Here is a 25,997-nt window from a genome sequence, read left to right on the forward strand (position 1 = left end):
TTGGAAAAGTTCCAGTTGTTCAGCTCAACCCAAGGTTGCAAGACCAACAAGGTGTTATGCTGGACGAAGGGCCTCAGCTATAAAGTAGCTTGGAGCCAGTCTTGCAGGACTGGTGGACCCCATGCTTTTCTTTCCTATCCCCAACACATGGCCTTCCTCAGGAAGTCTGCTCGTTAGTTTTAATTTGGGATGAGGTTATACTTAAAGATTTTCCATGTTTGTTTTGTTTCATGTTTCAAGTTTCTTGCTCTTTTGGTGCTTCCACTAACCATCCGGTGGCTTCCCTGCTCATTCCTTAGTAAATTCATAGGTGATGGGGACACTGCCCTTGATGCTTTATAGACAGGGTAAGATGAGGCACACAGTGGAAGTGATTTGCACGAGGGGGGACACAGCAGCGGAACTCAAACTTCCAACCCCAAACCCTTTACTGTTCTAGATGAAGCTGCCTCCCACAGCCAATGAGCGAGATGAAAATGATGAAAAATGTTTATTTTGATTGAAGTTTTGTCACCACCCGGAAGACAAGATTTTCATGTTTTCAATGCAAATGGTCTTGAATCCAAGAACAATTCTGAACTTTGGATATTTTGCATTTTTCTGCTTTGAAGAGAAAACCTCTCTGGATGAAAATGTGCCTCTGTCCACTTGGTCTTATTTTCAAGTGGAAAAATACTATTTTTTTTTTTAAAACGCTAATCACATTTTGAACATAAAATGTAAGCACCTCTGTCTGAATTTTCAAATTTAGTTTTAATTTTTGGCATACATCAAGTTATAGACACTATCAGCAGTGACTGGGAATGCCCTTAGGATGGAACACCACATGCTGGAATATTTTGTCTGATGGTTTGCTCTTAGTTTGCTAAGGGTAACCTTCATACAGGGACGAACATCCCAAACTACCAAACAAGGGTGCTGGAACAATTTGTATAGTGGGGGTGCTGAGAGCAATTGAACCAAACTGTAATTCCAGTATGAGGAAATCACTTCAAGCCAGTGGGTGTGGCAGCATCCCCAGAACCCTTAATTCCAGCACTTATGATACCAAAACCTACCAGTGAGAAACACTTCAAAAAAAAAATGAGTGAGGTGCTCTCTTTTGCATACACTAATTAACAGCTCTCTCCCCAGAGCTGTGCTAGCGCACAATGAACTATCTGTTGGAGTCTTGTTAAAGAGCAGCAGATGTTAATTTCAGCTCTTTTCAAACACAGGAAGCATGTCAATATTTGCCAAACGGAAATGGGACAAAGTTTATGGGGAAAATAAATGTCAAGTTTGTAACAGGATATTACAAATATGAGTTGAAAAAAAAATAGTTGCTGTATCAAAGGAGAGCCCACAGTGTTAACTATCACTTCATATTAAGCATTCAGATCTCTTCTACAAGGCAACTTCCATAGCTGTGTAGTTTCTTCTTCACAGACAGACATTACTACCCATGTCTTTTTGCCTATTATATATTTTATTTATTAAAGTGCCGGGGGATTTACTAATTTTAATAAACTATAAGCTATGAACATAAAGAATCAACACCTGCCAGCAACAAAGAGTTTCCCTCATCCCCACACAAAAAGGCATTTGCAATCGGAGTGACTGCCATACAGCAATTCACAGTACCTGTCCTGTCTCTGTTTTTTCACTGCACCATTTTCCCAAGTCGATCATGCACTTGTCCTGGAGCGCTGGATCCAGCTTCACATCCATTGCACGCTGGTGAAGGATTCGTTGTACTTCTGCTCTGCACTCTCGTGACAGCTAAATGGGGAACAGAGAACTGTTTAAAAGGGACAAATATGCGGCTCTGACCTACTACATAGCAAATGAATTGTTCAGTTATAATAAATGATGTGCCATGGAAAGTAACAAGAAATTTCTCTTCTTCCTAACCTCTGGTAAGAGTAGATCATTCTCTCCTACATATGGAGAGCATCAGCCCCAGGATAAGTTTGGCTTCTACCAGCCAGGTGGTCTGAGCTCCAAAGGTATCCTCAATTCTGGCTTTCCTCATTGCTTGAAGAACATTTCTCCCCTATGGATGGATACTTTGTTCTGTGGTCTTTGTTGCATGTAGTATTCAGCAACGAACATTTTACTGGAAGCTAACATTCTCTTGGCTTTGGAACTAAATACCAGAACAGGCCTCCGAGTTGGAAAACAGGACACCGCTGCATTACATATGAAAAGAGGTCTTCTATTCTCGAGGACTACATATGAATCTGGAGACACTCACAACTCAGTGGTGACATCAGTTTATGAAGGACAGCCCATATCCTTGTACAATGTGTCCTGTCAATTCCTTTAGGTGAGTCCTCTATTAACATAACGAGGGTGCTGATGTCAAGACTGAAGTAGAGGCACAATTGTGGAAGGGGTCAGGACTGCAGCAGCAGATGGTGATGCTGGTGTGGACTGGGGGGCTGCAGTACTGAAATAGCAGGTTATGCTGCAACTCAGGTGTGAGATGCATTGGCAGAGTTCTATCAGGTCTTAAACCTGGAACAGCACGGAGTATTTAAAGTTACATAGAATACTGTGAGCACCACTTATTGGAAATTAGGTAAATACCAGGTGGGATATTTATATAGACAAGTATTGTGGGCAAAGTACAGCTCTAATCAGTGGGATCAGTCTTTCATTAACACTAAATTGCAAGATGACACACCTGCTCTCCACATATAAAGAACTTTTCTTCCATAACTGCTAGATCATTTGCAGTGGGCCTGGAATTCCTGCGGTTAGCACTAATGTAAAATGCATTACAATGAGAAGTTCAGCTCATGGCACTAGAAGGCTGAACTGGAAACCATCGAATAAAAGACTCATTCCCTACAAGGAAGGAACTTTTGATCAATATTTGATCTCCCCATCATAAGACAATTTACATCAGGCTCTAGAGAATCATTTTGTAAGCAAGATCATTGCATAATCCCACCAAAGCTCACTGGAACTGAATCTGACAGTGCAACCATCAAAGAAGGGTTTCTTCAGGTATGTTAGCAACAAGAAGAAAATCAAGGAAAGTGTGGGCCCCTTACTGAATGAGGGAGGCAACCTAGTGACCGAGGATGTGGAAAAAGCTAATGTACTCAATGATTTTTTTGCCTCTGTCTTCACGCACAAGGTCAGCTCCCAGATTGCTGCACTGGGCACTACAGCATGGGGAGAAGGTGACCAACCCTCTGTGGAGAAAGAAGTGGTTCGGGACTATTTAGAAAAACTGGACGTGCACAAGTCCATGGGGCCGGATGCGCTGCATCCGAGGGTGCTAAAGGAGTTGGCGGGTGAGATTGCAGAGCCATTAGCCATTATTTTTGAAAACTCATGGCGATCGGGGGAGGTCCCAGATGACTGGAAAAAGGCTAATGTAGTGCCCATCTTTAAAAAAGGGAAGAAGGAGGATCCGGGGAACTACAGGCCAGTCAGCCTCACCTCAGTACCTGGAAAAATCATGGAGCAGGTCCTCAAGGAATCAATTATGAAACATTTAGAGGAGAGGAAAGTGATCAGGAACAGTCAGCATGGATTCACGAAGGGGAAGTCGTGCCTGACTAACCTAATTGCCTTCTATGATGAGATAACTGGCTCTGTGGATGAGGGGAAAGCAGTGGATGTGTTATTTCTTGACTTTAGCAAAGCTTTTGATACTGTCTCCCACAGTATTCTTGCCACCAAGTTAAAGAAGTATGGGCTGGATGAATGGACTGTAAGGTGGATAGAAAGCTGGCTAGATCATCGGGCTCAACGGGTAGTGATCAATGGCTCCATGTCTAGTTGGCAGCCGGTTTCAAGTGGAGTGCCCCAAGGGTCGGTCCTGGGGCCGGTTTTGTTTAATATCTTTATTAATGATCTGGAGGATGGTGTGGACTGCACTCTCAGCAAGTTTGCAGATGACACTAAACTAGGAGGCGTGGTAGATACACTAGAGGGTAGGGATCGGATACAGAGGGACCTAGACAAATTAGAGGATTGGGCAGAAAAAAACCTGATGAGGTTCAACAAGGACAAGTGCAGAGTCCTGCACTTAGGACGGAAGAATCCCATGCACTGCTACAGACTAGGGACCGAATGGCTAGGTAGCAGTTCTGCTGAAAAGGACCTAGGGGTCACAGTGGACGAGAAGCTGGATATGAGTCAACAGTGTGCTCTTGTTGCCAAGAAGGCTAACGGCATTTTGGGCTGTATAAGTAGGGGCATTGCCAGCAGATCGAGGAACGTGATCGTTCCCCTTTATTCGACATTGGTGAGGCCTCATCTGGAATACTGTGTCCAGTTTTGGTCCCCACACTACAAGAAGGATGTGGAAAAATTGGAAAGAGTCCAGTGGAGGGCAACAAAAATGATTAGGGGTCTGGAGCACATGACTAATGAGGAGAGGCTGAGAGAACTGGGATTGTTTAGTCTCCAGAAGAGAAGAATGAGGGGGGATTTGATAGCAGCCTTCAACTACCTGAAGGGGGGTTCCAAAGAGGATGGAGCTCGGCTGTTCTCAGTGGTGGCAGATGACAGAACAAGGAGCAATGGTCTCAAGTTGCAGTGGGGGAGGTCCAGGTTGGATATCAGGAAAAACTATTTCACTAGGAGGGTGGTGAAACACTGGAATGCGTTACCTAGGGAGGTGGTGGAGTCTCCTTCCTTGGAGGTTTTTAAGGCCCGGCTTGACAAAGCCCTGGCTGGGATGATTTAGCTGGGAATTGGTCCTGCTTTGAGCAGGGGGTTGGACTAGATGACCTCTTGAGGTCCCTTCCAACTCTGATATTCTATGATTCTATGAAGCAAATGGAACTTTGAGCACCGAAATGTTTCCAAGAGAGGCTGTGTCCCCCAACAAAGACACTAGAGGGCAGCAAACTCAGCACAAGAACCCACTAAACAACAGTAAAAGGTTTCTGAATCACATATCCAAGGATCAGGGGGTAGCCGTGTTAGTCTGTATCTACAAAAACAACAAAGAGTCTGGTGGCACCTTAAAGACTAACAGATTTATTTGGGCATAAGCTTTCGTGAGTATAAACCTCACTTCTTCGGATGCATAGAGTGAAAGCCAAGGAGGCAAGCACCAGTGCAGTAAGTCAAATCTTTACTGTGTTCTAGTCATTAAGTTTTACTGGGAAATGCATTATGGTTTCTGAGTAGCAGCCGTGTTAGTCTGTATCCGCAAAAAGAACAGGAGTACTTGTGGCACCTTAGAGACTAATAAATTATATTAATAATATAATATAATTTTAATTCTAATAAATTTGTTAGTCTCTAAGGTGCCACAAGTACTCCTGTTCTTTTTATGGTTTCTGCTACCCAGGGCTAAAAGAATAATCTATGTCACTACACAGAGCTTCTCAATAGATTATGTAAACCAAAGGAAGTTGCTCCGAACTGACTCCGGTCTTAAATTTGAGAATAGCCTGGCCTTTATGACAGAGGGATTTCTTGTATAAAAGCAATTTGGCAGCTAAGTGGCTGGAGCACATGGCAATCGAATGATTTCCTAAAGGCCTTTACAAAGCGTCTATGCATAGATTTAAACACAGGACTCTTGGATCTCAAGCTTTGCTGCAACTCCTTGAACAAATGCCTCAAGGTGGCAATTCCGCTGGTAAGACACCACATTTCTCTTCTTTCCACTGAAGTTCTAATATAGCCATTAAAGGTACGTCCATGGAGGAACACAGCTGGTAAGGGATCTTTGCATTGATGCAATAAATATCTGCAGAAACTGCCTTTTCTAACTAGTTTTCAGTAGTACTGTCAATGCAGCATGACTGATAACTGAACAAGCATCCAACTCTGACAGATCACCATTGAAGAGAATGAAAAGTTAATACTGAGTGCATACCCTCCTTCCCTGCTCCTCCGTGCGGTAGGCATGTCTGTACAAGCAGGAAAAGACAGCCCCTGTAGGCATCAGGTCACTAGTAGTCTCATTCCAGCCATGGGTATGACAGAGTCGAGAAGCATCTCCCTGACACTTGCGATAAAGGACTGGATCCAATCTGTAGAAGGAAAAAAAGGAAGTCAACATCATTACCACAGAGCCTTTCACACCCCAACACCTATCAAAGGCTTTATATATTTTTAGATACAGAAAGCACAGAAATGCTTATGAAGTGGACAGATCCACTATTAACTGATCACAGCAAAGCATGAGAACTCTGTAACCAACCAAAGCAGCAGGCTGGCAGACTGTATAACTCAATCTGGAATCAAGTCCTTACTCTTGCAACAAATGCTCTGGCATCACTGGTGTCTACAGGTAATCCGGATCTTGATTTTAGAACTTCTCCCAAAAGTGGCCACTTCCAGCAGCACAGTCTCCCATAACATGTAAGGGGATTGCTCTAGTACTGACTCATAAGGAAGAGTCACTGAATTAATCTCCCACATCACATCCTGAAGCACCCCTGTTTTCCCTCAAGACCTCCCATCCCAATGCTGACCAGGCCTGGCAATGTTTAGTGCTCAAAATCTGAGAAAATCAGCTCCCTGAGGTAGCATGACAGCGGGCCAGGTGATAAAGTGAAGCTGAGTACTCACTAGATTTGCCTAAAGAGCACCTCCAACGCCAGTACCGTTATTTCCATTTTGATATAAGTCTCAGTTTTACAGGAGGCAGATTTAGTTCCAGTTAACTACAGTCAGTTCAGATTTGGGGTGACAGGGCGAAGTGAAGCTTCAGTGTCCCCGCTTTGCACACATGGAATCTGCTCTTGGGAGGAAATGTTTAATTATATTACGCCAAAATGAGGGGTTGGTACTGTGAGCCTTCTGGAATGGAAATGTAGTGGGAGAGAGGTTTAGTGGGGAGGTTTATAAATAGCCCCAGGCCTTCATGGCATTTTCAGAAGGGCAGGGAGGAGGAGGAGATTTGTAGACAAAACAGTTCTGCAAACACTTGCTTTTGAGAAGCAATAAGAAAAATAAATCATGCAAGATTTCCATTCTGCCTGCACTCCTAGGGAATTACACTGCAGCTTCATTAGCCAACTCAAGGGAATGGTGGTTATAAACATGAAAGGCTGGGCACCATCTGTCCACTTAGGATTTGAGTTAGAATGATCTTTGTTCAAACAGCATGAGGGTTAAATACGCCTGAGTCAACAGAAGGAAACATTCTGTAGTTTAATCAAGTGGCTTGGTTCAAACAAGTGATTCCCTGCTAGAAGTGTGGCTCAGGCAATAAATGCAGCCACCAAAGGAGGCAGGGAAAGGAAGGAAATGAAATGTTTGTGTCCATCACTGGAGATACTCTGGCCAAATAAAAAGGCAGTGACGGTCTAAAGGGAATTCCACCTAGTCCACACTGGCCGGAAAGACAGGGTTTACAAGGATTTTGGGGGTGAAACAAGGCAGGAATGGAAACATTCCACGTTCCATAAAAGAATAGGAAACCTCTTACAGAAATAGTGAATCCTCCCTATACTAAATAGCAAGATTTTTAAAAGAACACCCACGCATCACTACTAAAGATCATTCCCATCTACTGAGCACGTAATCTTTATCTGAAACGCAGGCAATGAACTGCTTATAATTGTGCACATGCCTTCCCTCCTCTCAAGTCTCAGAACTCTAAATAAGGACACACAGGTTGGAAAGTTGACTCTCTAGCTCTGTATCAACACCAGGTATAGGTGGGTAGCCCCACAGCAGATTTGGCTTCCAAGGCACTGGACAGAGAGACGAGGAGCCAAGTCTCCACGGCATAAACATAAAGTATCTCCAGTTGAGCAACAGAAAGCAGTGCTGGTGTACACGGGGTTGCTTATCTGGCACAGCTGATGTGCGTAACAGGGAGAAAAATTAAACCCTCTGTTTTACGGTACTCACTTCCAATCACGAGAAATAAAGTACTGGAGCTCCAGGAGCCTGTGCTCACAGTCCTCTACCATCTTCTCAGTGTACAAGTGCTCCATAAGGCACGACAGAATCCTGGGAACAGAAGGGAAACAGGAGCGAAGAAAATGAGAAAGGAGACAGGCCGTGCTGTGGGTCCCCCACATACACCAGTCACTGTACTGATTCAAACTCTATACGCAGCAGATCTACCTTTCTATAGAAAAATTTTGGCTGGCAAGAGGTGTAAGTCACATCATAGAGGTTTTGTTTTTTTTTTTAACAACATTCTACCTAAAAAAAGGAATAAATCAAAATAGTTACACTCCCATGTGCGCTGTGTTAAATTCCACTGTGTATATGAACTAGACTCAAATGTGTTCACAGTTAAATCAGGCAAAAGCATCATATTTTAATATATAAATAAAAATAGGCTCAGAAGAGGGTATAAATAGGACAGTTGTCTCTGCAATATGGATTTCCTTCTCTCATCTTTCAAAAAAACCTTTTGATACCTTTTTTACTGCATTTCTCATTAGAAAAATGACACACTGAAGGTCCGTGTAACAACAGAAGAAAGCACACCAAATGATACAATTTCAACCTACAAGTAATAAAGTTAGACAACCCTTGTTAATGCCATGCTAGTCCTAGAACAAAAACATTCAGCACTATCTACAGCAAGAGCTGCTTGCAGATTGGATCCCACTTCCAGTTGCTATATAAATTGCTGGTATATGCTCTTGATTGCTTGGGCGTCTTCCTTTTTAAACTGGTTAATATCTATTTTGGTTACTCAAGTGAACTCTACTGTTGCTACTGGGCACGTGTAAAGTACAGTGTGACTATGAAAAATCCACTTACATTGGATCTCCAGATCGTATGTGTTTGCAAGCCGTCTGTATTACTGATTCACAAGCCTCATTCAAAGCTCTGTCAATGCGGTAATCTGCACCAGGGTCAGTCTCTTGAATCAGAGTTTGAAGCTGGAAGAAAGGAATTGGAGACAGGCAAATAGCTTAGCCAGCATGGGAGATCAATGTCAGACTGGTCCTATCTTCTAACTGGCAATTCCACAATGCTAACTGCCTTGTAATAAACACCACACCTATTTGACAGTTGCTCATTTTAGCAACTGACAGTGCAGAATGCTTTAGAGAAGGAAGGTTTTTCACTCATTCCCATTAAAGTTACACAATGTACCCTTTCCCAAGAAAAAGCCCAAATCTGTGCGTCTGAGTAAATGGCTTTTAACTGAAACACTTCTCAAAATCTAGTTTCTAACTGGATAGTAACGGAAGCCTCTGTACACATTCTCAAGTGAACCAAGGACAGTAAACAGGAAAAGATCTTACTCCATGGTTCCATGAATTGGAACTATTCTGCTTATTGTTTGGAAATAATGAACCAAATGGATGGTGATGGTGGGGTACACACATACACTGTATAAATATTTGACTCAAAGCTCTGTTTATAAAGCAGTAATTTCCCATCTCACTCTAAGAGCTTTTAGAGTAAAGATTTGGTTTTCAGCATTTATAAGAGGTCACCCACTAACTGCTGTGTGATGGATCGGGCCCTACCAAATTATGGCTCACTTTGGTCAATTTCAAAGCCACAGGGTCTTAAAATTGGTTGATTTCAGATGTTTACAGTGTTGTAACCATGGGGGTCCTGATCCAAATGGTGATTATATTGGGTCCCAAAGCTGTTGCAGAGGGGCTGCAGGATTGCTATACTCATTTCTGTGCTGCCTTCAGAGCCCAGCTTGGAGCTCAGGCAAGAGCTGTGGGAAGCGAAAGCCCCGAGCACAGGTCCCTGAGCCTGGGCAGGAGCCACGAGGGGTGGCAGCCCCCAGCCCAGGGTCCAAAGGCCAGGCAGGAGGGGGAGGGGGCAATCCCTGAGTCTGGCAGGAGCTGGCAACCCCCAGCCCAAGTCCCTGAGCCCGGGCAGGAGGTGGAAGCCCCAAGCCCCGGCAGGAGCCACAGGGGGGTGGGGGAGGGGGGAAGAGCAGCGAGTGAGCAGAAGTCCGGAGCCCCAGCAGGAGCTACAGCCAGTGGCAGCAGCCCCAAGCTCAGGTGCCCCACGCCTGGGCAGGAGCCGGGGGGTGTAAGTCCGGATCCCAGCTCTGGGGTTGCTGCAGCGCACAAGTGAGGGTGGTACATGTGGAGGTGGGTCTGATCTTCCTCCGGTAACAGCTGTGCAGGGGAAGGACAAGTCCTGTCCGTCCCCAGCCTGGCTGATTTCAGGGAGATCAGATTTCATTGGGAAGGGCTTATTTCATGGTCTGTGACATGTTTTTCACTGCCATGAAACTGGTAGGGCTCTAGTGATGGAACTTGAAACTCTCCAGTTGTGGTATATAAGCCAAGAGCCAAAATATATATTTGGGCTTCTAGTCTTAGATATATAGGTTAGAAAGCATTAGTCCATCTGTCTAGTCTGTTGAAGGGTTAAACCAAATTAATTTACCTAATTTTTGGTGAATTTAAACTGGAATAGGCAGATGGATTTCAAGTGTAACCATTTCAACATGTATTTAATCAGGAGAGCTGGCTGTATTTTAAAGAATCCTTATTGAGGTTGCAGGAAAAAACCATCCCGATGTGTAGAAAGAATAGTAAATATGGTAAAGCTTGGCTTAACAGTGAAATCCTTGCTGATCTTAAACGCAAAAAAGAGGCTTACAAGAAGTGGAAGATTGGACAAATGACCAGGGAGGAGTATAAAAATATTGCTCAGGCATGCAGGAGTGAAATCAGGAAGGCCAAATCAGACTTGGAGTTGCAGCTAGCAAGAGATGTTAAGAGTAATAAGAAGGGTTTCTTCAGGTATGTTAGCAAAAAGAAGAAAGTCAAGGAAAGTGTGGGCCCCTTACTGAATGAGGGAGGCAACCTAGTGACAGAGGATGTGGAAAAAGCTAATGTACTCAATGCTTTTTTTGCCTCTGTCTTCACAAACAAGGTCAGCTCCCAGACTGCTGGACTGGGCAGCACAGCATGGGGAGGAGGTGACCAGCCCTCTGTGGAGAAAGAAGCGGTTCGGGACTATTTAGAAAAACTGGATGAGCACAAGTCCATAGGGCTGGATGTGCTGCATCCAAGGGTGCTAAAGGAGTTGGCGGATGTGATTGTAGAGCCATTGGCCATTATCTTTGAAAACTCATGGCGATCGGGGGAGGTCCTAGATGACTTGAAAAAGGCTAATGTAGTGCCCATCTTTAAAAAAGGGAAGAGGGAGGATCCGGGGAACTACAGGTCAGTCAGCCTCACCTCAGTCCCTGGAAAAATCATGGAGCAGGTCCTCAAGGAATTATGAAACACTTAGAGGAGAGGAAAGTGACAGGAACAGTCAGCATGGATTCACCAAGGGCAAGTCATGCCTGACTAACCTAATTGCCTTCTATGAGGAGATAACTGGGTCTGTGGTCGAGGGGAAAGCAGTGGATGTGTTATTCCTTGATTTTAGCAAAGCTTTTGATACGGTCTCCCACAGTATTCTTGTCAGCAAGTTAAAGAAGTATGGGCTGGATGAATGGACTATAAGGTGGATAGAAAGCTGGCTAGATCGTCAGGCTCAACAGCTAGTGATCAATGGCTCCATGTCTAGTTGGCAGCCGGTTTCAAGCGGAGTGCCCCAAGGGTCGGTCCTGGGGCCGGTTTTGTTCAATATCTTCATTAATTATCTGGAGGATGGCATGGATTGCACTCTCAGCAAGTTTGCAGATGGCACTAAACTGGGAGGAGTGGTAAATACGTTGGAGAGGGACAGGATACAGAGGGACCTAGACAAATTAGAGGACTGGGCCAAAGGAAACCTGATGAGGTTCAACAAGGACAAGTGCAGAGTTCTGCACTTACGACGGAAGAATCCCATTCACTGTTACAGACTAGGGACCGAATGGCTAGGAAGCAGTTCTGCAGAAAAGAACCTAGGGGTTACAGTGGACGAGAAGCTGGATATGAGTCAACAGTGTGCTCTTGTTGCCAAGAAGGCTAACGGCATTTGGGGCTGTATAAGTAGGGGCATTGCCAGCAGATCGAGGAACGTGATCATTCCCCTCTATTCGACATTGGTGAAGTCTCATCTGGAGTACTGTGTCCAGTTTTGGGCCCCACACTACAAGAAGGATGTGGAAAAATTGGAAAGAGTCCAACGGAGGGCAACAAAAATGATTAGGGGGCTGGAGCACACGACTTATGAGGTGAGGTTGAAGGAACTGGGATTATTTAGTCTGCAGAAGAGAAAAATGGGGGGGGGATTTGATAGCTGCTTTCAAGTACCTGAAAGGGGGTTCCGAAGAGGATGGCTCTAGACTGTTTTCAGAGGTACCAGATGACAGAACAAGGAGTAATGGTCTCAAGTTACAGTGGGGGAGGTTTAGGTTGGATATTAGGGAAAAAAATTTCACTAGGAGGGTGGTGAAGTACTGGAATGGGTTACCTAGGAAGGTGGTGGAATCTCCTTCCTTAGAGGTTTTTAAGGTCAGGCTTGACAAAGCCCTGGCTGGGATGATTTAGTTGGGAATTGGTCCTGCTTTGAGCAGGGGGTTGGACTAGATGACCTCCTGAGGTCCCTTCCAACTCTGATATTCTGTGAATCTATTTAATGACAGTGGGAGAAACGATCAATTCTGAACTTCTGACCAGACTAGCCTGGCCACAAGATGGGGACAAAACATGGTCTAGTGGCTAAAGCACAGTCCTGAATCAGGAGATATGGACTCCATCATCAGCTCTACAACACAGTTCCTCTCCAGAGGGCCCTCTGTTATGCTACTGCATAGGAGATTTAGTTTAAGATGTATTTACTGAGGTAGAACCCTGTAACCGGACCATGACAGGACCTGACAAGCATTTGGTTCAAGTCAGGTGGGAACACAACCTGACCCTCTTAGGGTCTGGTTTCTTCCTCCTGTCCCTGGGATCGAAAGCATGCCAACGAGTCGCAGGGCCTTTTGCTCCATGGCATGCATGCAGTGCAATGGGGGCAGCAGCTGGAAGGAATGGGACACATGCAGCTGCTGCTGCGCCGATGATGCTGACTCAGGGTTTGTGAGGGAAAGACTGGAAAATTACATGACCCTTTCTGGCTTGGATCAAGCTTAAAAATTAGGCCTGAGCAGACCTCTATACTGAAGAGCATAAGAGGAAATTTGGGCAAACATCTCATTTCCTGCATTTACTGGGAAGCAATTTTGTATACATCACTTGGATGCCCCTAGACCTTTTGCTCCATTTCACTTCTCACTGAAATGGTAGCCAGCAACTGGATGGCCAGGAGGAAGGCAGATATTTACTGTATTTTTACCCTTCAGGCAAGCTGAATTTTCTCCTGAGAAACCATTTAAACTGAAAACTCGAATTCTCACTCATAAGGCAACTGTGCTTTGGCTCCTAACCACCTAAATCGATACAAATGTCCCCTGCCCATTTCAAGTTTCTGTGGCTGTGTAGATCCCTACAGCAGTTGGATTAAGAGTATTAACTAAGATTTTTATCTTCCACCTCAAGTTTTTCACCTGAGCATCTTTAGGTGCATTTACAGAGGCACCAGAGCACTGACATCACGGGGCAATTGGAGAACATACACCAAAAGAACCAACGAAAATAAAAAGCTTGTATTATATATCCAACAGGAAGTTCAAAATCATGAAAGGAGGCCACATACTATACTACCTTGAGGGAACACACAAGATTTCCAATAACCTGCTCTTGGCTGGAAGTTAATTATCCCGATTGCAGCTTCTAAGGAGGTAGGCAACTCAAAAAATAAAAATACCCTGCCTGGCAGGCACAATAAGCCATATTAAATACAAAGTCTCTCTGGATAAGCTAACTCACTTCAAATTTCCTTGGATTTTGTCAAAGATGATACTAAAAATACTACCCATTACCACCCAGTCTGGCAAGGATCAGATATAAAAGCCCACTGCCATATGGGCTGCAAATCCCATTCATAACACACCGCAATGGGGACACAGAGAAATGCTTTAAATTATTGAACAGCAGCTCCTCCAAAAGATCAGGGTGTGGCACTAATACCAGAGTCCTCTTTACTCCTTGGCCTCAGACAGCATCAACCTGACACTGGGTCACAAAGATATTAGAGCAGTGGGTTTCAACCTGCAGACAGACCCCTTTGGAAATCTTAGACAGTCTGCAGACCCCCAGGGATCCTTGGACCACAGATTAAAAACCACTGTAGTAGAGGAATTCCCATGCCCTTCCTCCTCTTCTCCCCTGCAATTACATGGCATATGTAAGGCATTAAGAAGGCTTCAGGCCAGTTATCTATATAAAATTCCAGGATTGTTACTCTGAAGTCTAGAATATCTGTTGAATTGGCGTGAAGTGATGGAAACAGCTATGAGCATGGCTGAAAGCTCTTTTTATTCAGAATATCACCAGGTTCTATCACCACTGGGATAGGATCTGTTATCATCCAATTTTAAGTTCTCAGCCATTTTCAGCTTTATGAATTACACACGTGCAACAGCGAGGCATGTATCTACGCTACGCCAAGAGTCCTAGACCACTGTAATATCAGAGGTAACCCAGCCAATTACCACCCTTACTCTACAACTAATTTGCATACAACCATTTAATTGGCTGTATGAGGGAGACTACATAGATGGTGGATTACTTGGCTCAACTGCTCTGTGGGGCTTGAAAGCATCTCTCTCTCACCAACTGAAGTTGGTCTAATAAAAGATATTACCTCACCCACCTTGTCTCTCTACAGTTCTTCAAAGACACCAAGCATCCACAATAACCCCAAACACACCCAGCCTCTCACCTCAGCACAGCCCCTCAATCATCTGCACAAATCCACACATCTCCCAGTACAACACAATCCACATATAAATCAACGCAACTCTCCCAGCTCACCACACAGATTCGCCGACCCTCACTCATTTACATGAAGCCACAGCTCATCACCAGGTTGGATCGTCATTAGGTTCATGGTCTGTTACCATACAATTTTTAAGTTCTCAGCTTGTTTTGGCTTTTTTTACACGACTTAACGAATTACACCCATGCAACAGCACAGGTTTTCAACTACTAGTTTTCATATTAAAAGGATCATAAACTAGTTTTCTAAATCAAGATGTTTCATTTTTTCCATCACTCCAACTCCAACATACTCACAAGTGAAGATTAAATAAGTTGTTTGGGTCAGAATGTATCAAGTCATCATACAGACAAGATATTCTTCCTTATGTCTCTGTGTGCAGGATGCGAACTCTGGCTGTTAGCAAGTGGAAGAAGCCAAATTCAACACTTATTGGATGAGATGGAGCAGAAGAGATGTCTTGAATTACCACACTGCTGTCTGTTTAGGTCTGGTTTCCCTCTAGCTTTTCACTTGTTGTGATATTCAACAGTCCACATGCCCTCCTTAGAAGATGGTACTTCCAAGTTTTAAGATGATCCATATGTTCCTGTTACACGTCATAATCGGAATCAAATTCACTTTGCTCACTCTGGATTGCAAAGGTCACAATTCACTCTGTATGGTTGTTTTCAAGAGCAAAGCTGTAGGGCAGTGGCTTAAAGCTGTTGAAAGGACACCGGGAACCTCCCATTTATGATGAGTCACATGTGCCCATGAAGGAGCAGGTTTGTTGTCTTCCCTTTAGCAGTTAAGCTCTATTATAAACTTATCAGAGCACTGAGAATGAAGTCAGTTCTCCCACACGTTAATGTACAGGCCTTTAACTACTAGGAAGGCATTGTCAAAAGCACAGATAAAACCAGAACCATAATTATATTTTCTTCATTTATTCAGGTGGCATGATTTATAATAGCAATGACTTCTGAGCCAGGCATTTCCTGGCAGTTAAATTATAAGGGTATTGTCAATTTGAAATCTAGGCATTTTTAAAAACCTGAATTAAAAGCAGCAGTGGGTACTATATCTGCTCCTGAGTCCCTTTTGCCTGTTTGTGATTATTGCTTTCTCTCTCTATTTTTAAAGCTCTGCTCTACATGGTGGTGTGTGAAAGATCTGCACAAAGGGGACACCGTGAAACTTTGTGCAGCAGCAATTTCTGTAAGTCATCTGAAAAAAGTTAATATTTCAGTTATAGTATTCTATTACACAAAACAAGGGCAGTTAATAATCAGTTCTTTTGAAAAAGTTTACACTGGTATGTCTGTGAAATTCCTCAATTCCTCTACCCAGAGGTCATTACAATAGGACTGTCAACACTCTCCAATCGTCCTTCGCTAATGAAAGCAATGGTTTAATCTGCCCAGTGACTTTAAAGCATGCTGACCAGGCTGGGCAAGAGATACGCTGTTTCCACTGAAGTTTGTTTGCCTGCACTCCACTGTGGTGAGACTTCCCAGCAGCACTTCAGAAGGGGCTACACTGCTTTAAAGTTTCACTGTTACTTAAAATGCTGTTTTGGGAGCTGTTCCAAGGGCCCCAATTCAGATTTTTAACCAAGTGCAAAACTTTAAAGCAGCCCAGCCAACTGCCATGGCAGAAGGAAAGAGTGAGGGAATGATTTGGTGAGAGTTGGTGAACAAGAAAAAGCATTCCTAAAACTCTCCACCACCCCACCCGACTAGCCCTTGTGTCCATCTGCTCTTCAGCAGCACTTTATAGTCCCTTGGTTCTGTTCAACTTTTATTCTATGTCATAGCTAAATTAGGAGCTGATTAACTCACAATTAGCTTCATCAGAATTTGAGAGCAGAATGACTGCTAAGCCCATAATTGTTGCTGGAAGGGATGACATGCTCATGGGGTTAATAAGAGAAGAGGGGACCAAAGAAAAGTTAGGCCAGAAAAGGTGAGGAGAGTAAGAGAAATCATGTGTCAACAACAGCTCCTGTTCTGACTGTACTGACTCCACAGAGTGACGCTGTACGGGTCACATACTCATCCATTTGGCCACAGACCCTTTCCAGGACATAGCTAGCTGTGAAAAGGGCATATACACATCTCTCGAGATCTACAACCTCCACTCTAATGAAGAAACTTTTAGATATCTTCCCCACTCTAGCTGTGCCTGTATTCCTTTCTGCCCCCGGGAGCTTTGTTTGTGGCTCTGAAGCATAAGGGGGGCACTGCAAGTAACCCCTCTCTTTCATGACATTGCCTCTACAGCAGGGGTGGGAAAACTTTTAGGCCTGAGGGCCACATCTGGGTATGGAAATTGTATGGCAGGTCATGAATGCTCACAAAATTGGGGTTGGGTTGTGGGAGGGAGCAAGGGCTCTGGCTGGGGGTGCGAGCTCCGGGGTGGGGCCAGAAATGAGGCAGAGGGGTTTGGGGTGTAGGAGGGTGCTCTGGGCTGGGATCGGAGTGCAGGAGGGGGTTCAGGGCTGGGGCAGGGGATTGGGGCGTGGCTGGATGGGCAGGCTCCATGCGGCGCTTACCTCAAGTGGCTCCCAGAAGCAGCAGCATGTCCCCCTCCGGCTCCTATGCAGAGGTGTGGCCAGGCGGCTCCGCTTCACGCTGCCCCATCCGCAGGCACCACCCCTGCAGCTTGGGGGCAGCATGAAGAGCGGAGTCCCCGGCTGCCTCTACTTGTTGGAGCTGGAGGGGGGACATGCCGCTGCTTCTGGGAGCTGCGCGGAGCAGCCCCTGACCCTGCTCCCGGGCTGGAGCGCCGGAGCGGGGCAAGCCCCAGACCCTGCTCCCCAGCGGGAGCTTGAGGGCTGGATTAAAATGGCTGGTGGGCCAGATGTGGCCCACGGGCCATAGTTTGCCCATGCCTGCTTTACAGAGATACAACACAGGAGTAGCTAGCAGTTCACTCCATAAGGAGGTGGGGTCTGTAGCCCTGTTAAACAGTGACAGAGGTACTGCCCTCCCAAAACCAGCATCTGTCCTTGATGTAGCACTGATGACAGTAATCTGAGAAGGTGGAACCAAAACTCCATAGCCCTGTGGATTTCAGGTAAGGGTACACTGCTGCCATATGCCAGTAAAGCTTCTATCCTCCTGGTTGGATGAACTTACAAAATTAGAAAATAAATAAATAAAATAGAATTCTGCCAAGCTTAACAACAGGTAATCATCCACAGAGTATACTCAGACACTTTTGGAGAGGTACAGATGGTGACTGACACTGAAATGTCAAACCCACTTATCAGAAATTTGGGGTGAGGCCCAATTGCCACAAAGAAGAAGTGGTATATGATATATGGGTAGATTATCTGTATCTGCAAATGCAAGACCCTCCTGGCTGATGCAATGGCCACAGAGACCAGGTCTTCAATGAGAGATCGTGCAGAACACAAGAACGCTTGGGCTCAAGAGGCCCTTCCATAAATTTGATTAGTAACAGCGTGAAGCACTAGGATCCGACAATGCCCACACAGGAAAGCAAAATTTATAAGACCTTTAAAAACTGTTTCGGAGGCTGGACAAATGCCATGGTTCCTTTTGCAAGGAAATGGTTGGCAGAAACAGTGACCTAAATCATAGCCAGGGACAGCCTTAACACCAGATTAGAATCCAAGAATGAACAGAACCAGACTAGAACCAGGATCCAGACCTTGCTAACTTGAAGCCATCCCTTTAAACCACATCTGTCTGGTAGCATGACACCTCCTAGTGGAAGATTTTCAAGACGAACTGGACTGTCTTTATCTCCTCAAATAAGGAGGAGACAAGACATCCTTCCTGTGGCAGGGTCACTCCCCTTATGCAAGAGCCCGTCAGCTGGGTGTGTCTGCACCTCCATCCCTCTGCATTGCATTGCTTACGGTACCCCTGCTGGCAGTTAAACTTCTCAGGTGGGTTTTCAGCGACTCAGCCCTCCGGCCAAGTCACACACAGTCCATATGTGCACAAACAAAACAGACCCCTTCCAGGGTAGTTCAACAGGGCTTGCCACAGTGCCCTCAATAAAGTCTCTGTCCGTAGCCCTATCTCTGGGCTCAGTCCTCAACCAGTCCAGCAGGGCTTATCGCACCACCCTGATTGAAACAGTCTTTCAGCCCCTTCTGGGCTCTCTCTCAAACTGTCCCTGCTCTGGTTTGGAGCACTGCCCCCAGGGCTTCCTCCCTGGAGCCTTCGCCTATTGCCCCAGATCTCCAGATGAGTCACTCATTACAGTTCAATCCCCTTCCGGGGTGGTATCAAGAGTCCCACAAATGCTGACCTCCCTCTCAGGGTCTTCAGCTCCTTCCTGGGCTACTTCCCTTCACAGGGCTTAAGCCACTTCCCTAGTCGCGGGGCAGGAGGGGAGAGGGGGGGGAGAACGGGATGGACACACGCAGGCCTGCCTCCTAATCTGGGTCTCAACCCAGTGACCCTATAAAAAGCAGCCGCCTGCTGTGTCTCTTTAATTGCTGTGTTTCCCTTGGCCACTTCCCCGTTGCCCCACTACTTTCACCTTTATCTCAGGGATGAAGTCTGAGTCCCTGCAGCCAGCCAGGGAACACCTTCTTTGCTCCCTTGGTTCCAGCCAGCAACTGAATCTGCTCACTCCAGAAGCTCCTGTTATATGAGTCTGCTGGACTCTGATTGGCTGCTCCCTGCAGCCTCTTCTGATTTGCTGCTTCCCCAGAGCTGCTCTAGGCAACCTGGAGGACTCACCTCTTCTGCTCATTCCTGGGGTGGGGAGTGGTAAGGCCATGAAGTCTCCAGCAGGGAGCCTCAGGGCCTGATACACCCCCTTCACGCTTCCATAGAAACTTGTTAGCAGTGCTGTCAAATGAAGAAACTCAAGGTGTAAGTAAACACCCAGCTGTTCTGCTGGGACAATAAATCTCAATTCTGAGGTAAGTAGGTGGATGAACTTTGGAAGAGCTGGCTCTGCTGGGACCAGACCAAAGTGACTAAGTTTACCCTGACTATTCTGTTGATTCTTCCTCAGCATTCTCAGGATGAGAACAAACTGAGATGGCCATTGGAGCCCTTTTCCCCAGTGTGAACGAAGGTGGTCTGATATGCATGGTGGGTCTCTACCTGCACTGAAGCAGATGTTCTACTTTGTAACAAACTAGTCAATGTTTGGATGACTGCAGCCTGACAAATATCAGTCAAGACACTGCACGTTTGATCGAACGCAAGACGATCCAGATTTTTTTCTAATCAAGTCATCGACTGAAGAAGTTTAATCCCTGCAAGGTGCATATCAGACTGACTGCCTGCTGACACAGCAGGGGTGACTAACCCCTGTCCATGTAGGTAATACATTGGCGCAAATTTTAGGACAATATGGTCACAGTTGCCCTCTGGTCTGTGGGAGAAAATGTTTGAGAGGGAGTCTAATGGCTTTCAGCTCTAGCAAGTTCATAAACCCTCTACTCTCAATGTCCCTAAGGATCACCAATTGTTATGAGATCCTAGTGTTCTCTGCAACTCAGGACATTCACCAGACACAACACATCAACAAAAGGCCAACCTGGCACTGCATAAAGCACCTAGAGCTATCAGTGCAGCACTGAAGTTAACAGAAGAACAGGAGTACTTGTGGCACCTAAGGTGCCACAAGTACTCCTGTTCTTTTTGCGGATACAGACTAACACGGCTGCTACTCTGAAACTGAAGTTAATGGAGCTGCAGAGAACAATTTCCCTGAAGAAAGTGCGGAGGCCATCAATGCATCCCAAAGAGTAAACTCAAACATCTAGACATCCAAACTGAGGGGCCGAAAAACCCAGCCTCACAGGTGTCAACAGCTCAGCATATGATTCTGTTCTGATAGGGGTAGGGTGCTCCTTTGCTGACTGCTGTCAGTAAGGAACTGAAAGGCAAGGTTCTAGAGGGCACTGAAACATTAATCATTGATCTTTGTGAGAGACATCAACTGGTGCCTCAAAGGGCCATGCCTCTGAGAACTAAGGGCTAGTCTACGCTATCCCACTACATCGGCACTGCTGCACCAATGCAGCTGCGCCTCTGTAGTGTGTCTGGTGAAGATGTGCTATGCCAACAGGAGAGTGCCCTCTGGTCAGCATAATTACTCCACCTCAATGAGAGGCAGAAGCTGTGTCGCAGAACAGCTGTCATAGCACGGCCTGGATGCCGCTTTAAGTCAATGTAATTTATGTCACACCCCTTAGCAACATAACTTACATCTACTTAAGCGGTAGCGTAGACAAGCCCTAGATGACTTCCTATTTTTCTTATACTCAAAGCATATGATCTAGAAGCAGGGATCAAGGGAATGTTCTCTTTTTAGAGACGTGCTTTAACTAACATCCACAGAAGAGCAAAAACTGCAAGCTCATTGTGGCGTGATACTAGAATGGACCAAAAATGATGATAGCTGAGGCAGTCACTAATCATCAAAATATGCAGCAATAAAGGTATCCAGATACTTAAGTGTATATGTAGCTAAGTGTTATGTATGTCACACATGATACTTAAGTGCCCACTACTACTCGATAAGATGAACATTCCATTTAGAAAGTTATTTGTGCATCAAATGTCTATTCTCCCCATTCCTCTACCCTCACCCACCAAAATAGGAGGAAATTAATCATATTTGCTCCTGCTCCTTATTTTCTCCAGAGAACAGGCCACAGGTCACTTGATTTATAGGCAGACACTGCTACTGAGCCAGCTTGCAACACAAAAATCAGTATCAGGGGGTAGCCGTGTTAGTCTGTATCTACAAAAACAACAAGGAGTCTGGTGGCACCTTAAAGACTAACAGATTTATTTGGGCATAAGCTTTCGTGAGTAAAAACCTCACTTCTTCGGATGCAAAATCAGTAGTTGAATCAGTGAGAAGATCTGAAAAGTCCCCACAGACAGTCCAGTGAAAAGCATAGATTGTTCCCACATTCTTTCCCAAACGTTTGCATTTTCATAGTATCTTATGGAGATTCCCTCCACACTAAGTCATGAGACTTATCTTAACTGCTACAAAAACCTGTGACTTATTCCCCAAGTGAAATCCATCCTCTGACACTTTCCAGTGTAACTAAATTGTGAGGAGACAAGTCCAATTTCAAAGTATGCAATCACTCCACTGATGAATCTGGTAACTTCAAGAGTCCAAAATAAACTCTCAAAAAAGCTTCATATAACTTAATATGTAAAATTTCATCAAGTGAGCACACTCATCTACATTTGATAATAAAAATAGAAGAAAATGATTTGGCCACAAGCTGCTTTGTTTGCAATGAGTTTATAATGAAGTTGGGCTATAGTGACTTTCACACATAGCAGTTAATAGTTTAGCCCAGACTGCCGCATCACACTAGAAGTAAAATCCCTACACCATTTCCCTCCACAGTGTCAGTCTTTCAGGATCAACTCACACAAACAAGCTGTATAGTCATTAAAACACAAATTAGGCACAAACTTAAAATTAAGCAGAACTAATAAGTCTGAAAACAGACATTAATGAATTAGTGAGTTCAATTTATAGAGTTACTGTCAGGTCAAATCTGGACCAAACTTATGTTTAGAAAAAAGTTTTTATAAAACTTAAGACAAAAAAAAAATTTGCTATTTTTTCCTCATCTTTTGGAGAAGTTAACATTCCCTGAAATGCTTGCAGCCCAAACTTTGCAGCACTGTAGCATATCAGAACTTGAAGTGAAAACAACTAGTCTATTTTCATTGTTCAAACTGGGAGAAATAAAGAGTAAAACAGCATAGTGAGAAGTAAAATTGTGAAAAACTTTTATATTTCTGGCAAACAAAAAAGGGGAATATCCTTGTATAAATGAAAGTTTCCCTATATCGTGTGTAGGAAAGAGCCACATGATTTTAAAGAACTACAGTATCAGGAGTTCAAATATGCAGTTGGAATTTTTAAAGTGGAGTTAAAGAAACGGAACATTGCAATTGGATTTTTAAAGCAAAATTATTCAACTGCTGCTGGATACTAAGTCAAGATTCATGCTACCAGGATGTATAGCTACCACCAGCCAGACTGCATCCATTAGAATCCTCACAGCAACATAAGAAATTGGAGTAAGAGCAGTTGTTCTACAGAGCACACAACATGGAATTGAAGTAACATAAGCCTCTCCTTACCGCCTGCTGGCAGTTCAGTCCAACGTTTCCCTTCTCCCCACGTACAACTTTCATCAGGCAATGCAAAGTACGCCCTTTCCGATGCAGCCCTGAGCAGTGGTGTTCAATCTCCCCTCGACAGCTCAGAATGATTTCCGGGCTCAGCGAGAAGTCTTCCATTAGCATGCGCCGGTAATCCAACATTTCACCCTGACACTCACTGCTCACCTGCCGACCTAGGCCAAGTGAAGGCAGATATGATTTAGTGTTAATGCTTAGTGGGGTCTTTCTGTGGTGTGAGGAAGCGTACTGTAATTGAACATTTCACACACTGAAGGAGTGGAGACAATATTGGCATTCTGTAAACTACTGAGGCAATATAGATAATTACTAAACATCACCCGATAAACTAGTGAACAAACACTAACAGTCACTGTTCATACTTCAAATCAATAGTAATATGACTGCTGGGACCAGGAAGCTCTTTAAATAGAATATGCTATTATATTCTGAAAAAATTTACAGGGACATTCCAGTTTGAGCCTGTACTGTTCAAGAGCAGCTTTTGTACCATAACCAGAAGCCCTTAATGGATTTCTAGCCTTGAACTACAAGATTATCATCTATTCTTAGCACATTCAAGCGATCAGTTTCACTGCAGAGATGGAAGCCACTTTCAGTAAATTAAGGGCCTTTTACGTAATTGGAAAAGATTATTCTGGCCAGATGATGAGTTAACAGCGCCATTTAGGGGGAGAAAGGTTTAATGGGAGACAGCAGAGTCTCGTACTCAGAGGGCCATGAAGTTCAGGCACATTACAGAAATGACATGCTGGATTTCTAGCAAGTGGACAATAGTTATACAGAAATTCAGCTATGAAAAGTTTAAGATATGCTAATTAGAAACCTTCCTGGAATTCCCTTATGCAGTTTGACTCCAAAAACTGAAACTGGAAATCTCTCAACTCCAACTTTTGCCAATTCCCAAGACATGCTTAAACTATATGGCTGGGTATGTGAAGCAATGTTCCTTCTGAGCTAGAATGTGCGCACCCCTGGGCTAGGTATTGCATAACGTTCCATCAGCAAAGAGGAAATTAAACACACCACAGCAACTGCCTGCAGGGTTGAGGAATTCAGGGAAGCAATCAGTCCATACCTGTCCTATAAAGAAAACGCTACAGTAGGCAGTAAGTAATACTTTTTTACACAATCCAAATGTAATTACTCATTCCAGGCCATAAATGCAAAGACTTTGAGAAAGGCTGCCACGGCACTTTGGGCCTCATTGCACCAGAGGCGTTACAGCATGCAGTCCTACTACAGGAGCCACAAAACAGAACACTACTGCAGAGTGGTACAAACGTCTCCAAGACATAAGTTAAGAATGTGTAACATTGTGTGCCATTTGTACACAGTTTTATAGCAGCTTTGCCAAGTTTATATAACATGGTCCTGCTTTTTGAGACCCTCTGATAGGCCCATTGGTTCTGCAATGCCTGTGGGGCAGTTCTGGGTTCCAGCGCAGCCTCAGCATTCATTATCTTTGCTTTCTACATTTAAGGAAGAACATTAATTAGCATTGTGTATCATTAGGATGCAGTATGCTCTGCTGATATATACATACATACATGTGTACAGTAAGAAAATTAATTTAATTAAACAACTTAGCTGAGGAAGAAGGACTACCTACAAAGACAGAAGAGTAAGTGAATAGCTTTGGCTTTCATGTTGTGAGCGGATTATAAATTAAGGTAGCGGTTTATATCATATACTAAGTAACGTATATTTCATGTTTATTATATAACAGAGGAAAACCACTTAGATTAGCTGTGGAGGGAAGGATTTAGTACAGCTGCTTCAGGTTTCAGTTCCACAGTAACAATTTAAGTAGACTTAGCCATTTTATTGTCAAGAATTTTAAAGTATATAATAGGAATCACTTGAACACACTTTGGAAACAATCCTCCATTTGATAATCTTCACACTGAGATCACTGACATGATGCAAGAATTAAAATAAGCAATGGTCTTCCACAAACATATTAAGAGTCACAGGCCAGATTTTATTTCAAACCTTAACTACAAAACAATCCACCAAATCTCTAACAGCTTAGGCATATGCAAGTCTTATATCAAGTACTGTTGCATGAGGGGAAACCCCACTGATGGAAGTATCAGTAGGCAGTTCCATTTTAATTTGACGAGCTGGAGCTTGAAAATAGCAGATTCTGCTTAATGAGCAACCTCTTGGGATCCAGCAATAGAAGTTGCCATTATCTGAAAATTGCCAATAAGTGGAAGGCGGGTTTATGGGTCTATAGCCAGGGAAGGAAGCACTGAGTCAGGTTTTCCCTGGCTGCAGCCATGCAAACCTGCCTGTGGCCAGGGCCTTTCTTCCAAAAAAGGTTCTTAGTAAGCAACATGCCTGTCACCACCATCTGAATCCCATTAACATTATAGTCAATGGGATGGGATCGACCCTTGGCAAAATGTTGCTATTAAGCAAAAGCTGTTAATTTTGGGATTGCTATTAAGTGGAATCTATTGTAGTTAAATTTCCAAATAAGCAAGCAAATCACGTTACCCAACTCTAACCCCTCTTACCTCTGTGCACTGCAGACTCTAGACACATCAGCAGGTAGGAAAGCCTGGCTTCCCGGGACCGGGGAAGGTTCTCCACATTACAGCGGTACTTCTTCAGGTCACTTTTACAGGATTTTGCCAATGAATAACTGACTTTATAGTCCTGAGCAATCAGCTTTTGACGGGTTGTCAGTGCATCACGACACTGAGGAAGATAAGCGTTAGAACAACTGAGCTGTCAATCAATACAAATATATACTGTCATGGGGCCTAATGGTCAGCCCACTCTAACATAGCATGGCCCTTTAAGGGGTTGAAAGGTCCAACATAAGGACCTAAGGGGGATGTGGAGAGAGGAAGTAGTCCCAGGAATGAATGGTGTTTAGAGATAGAATGACAGGATTTCCTCTAAAGGCCTGGGGCCAGGAGCCATGCGAGACTCCCCTCTCCTCCACCCAATTGGGGACAAGCTGCCTCCCCTCTCACAGCAGAAAGACTCCCAGAGATACCAGCAGGGAAAGGCTGAAGCCTGATTAAGGAACAACAGCCAGCTTAAGGCAGAGACTGGCAAAGGCCTCAGAGCTGGTGAAAACACACCTCAGCTCCAGAGAAGAGAACTAAGGGCTCCTGCTTAGGAAGG

General features: G+C 44.4%; 1 protein-coding gene across 1 annotated transcript in view; it reads right to left on the bottom strand.

Moving 5' to 3' along the window:
• Positions 1–25,997, bottom strand: part of GLG1 (golgi glycoprotein 1) — a 173,790-nt gene that overhangs the window by 29,111 nt on the left and 118,682 nt on the right. The window contains exons 7-12 of the mRNA XM_054048830.1: positions 25,379–25,562; positions 22,794–23,008; positions 8,695–8,816; positions 7,825–7,926; positions 5,837–5,993; positions 1,624–1,761 (exon numbers count right to left, since the gene is read on the bottom strand). Coding sequence (XP_053904805.1) covers positions 1,624–1,761; positions 5,837–5,993; positions 7,825–7,926; positions 8,695–8,816; positions 22,794–23,008; positions 25,379–25,562 — 918 coding nt within the window. The remainder of the gene's footprint in view (positions 1–1,623; positions 1,762–5,836; positions 5,994–7,824; positions 7,927–8,694; positions 8,817–22,793; positions 23,009–25,378; positions 25,563–25,997) is intronic.

The sequence above is a fragment of the Malaclemys terrapin genome, chromosome 14 (assembly GCF_027887155.1).
Source record: "Malaclemys terrapin pileata isolate rMalTer1 chromosome 14, rMalTer1.hap1, whole genome shotgun sequence".
NCBI classification, from domain to species: Eukaryota; Metazoa; Chordata; order Testudines; family Emydidae; genus Malaclemys; species Malaclemys terrapin.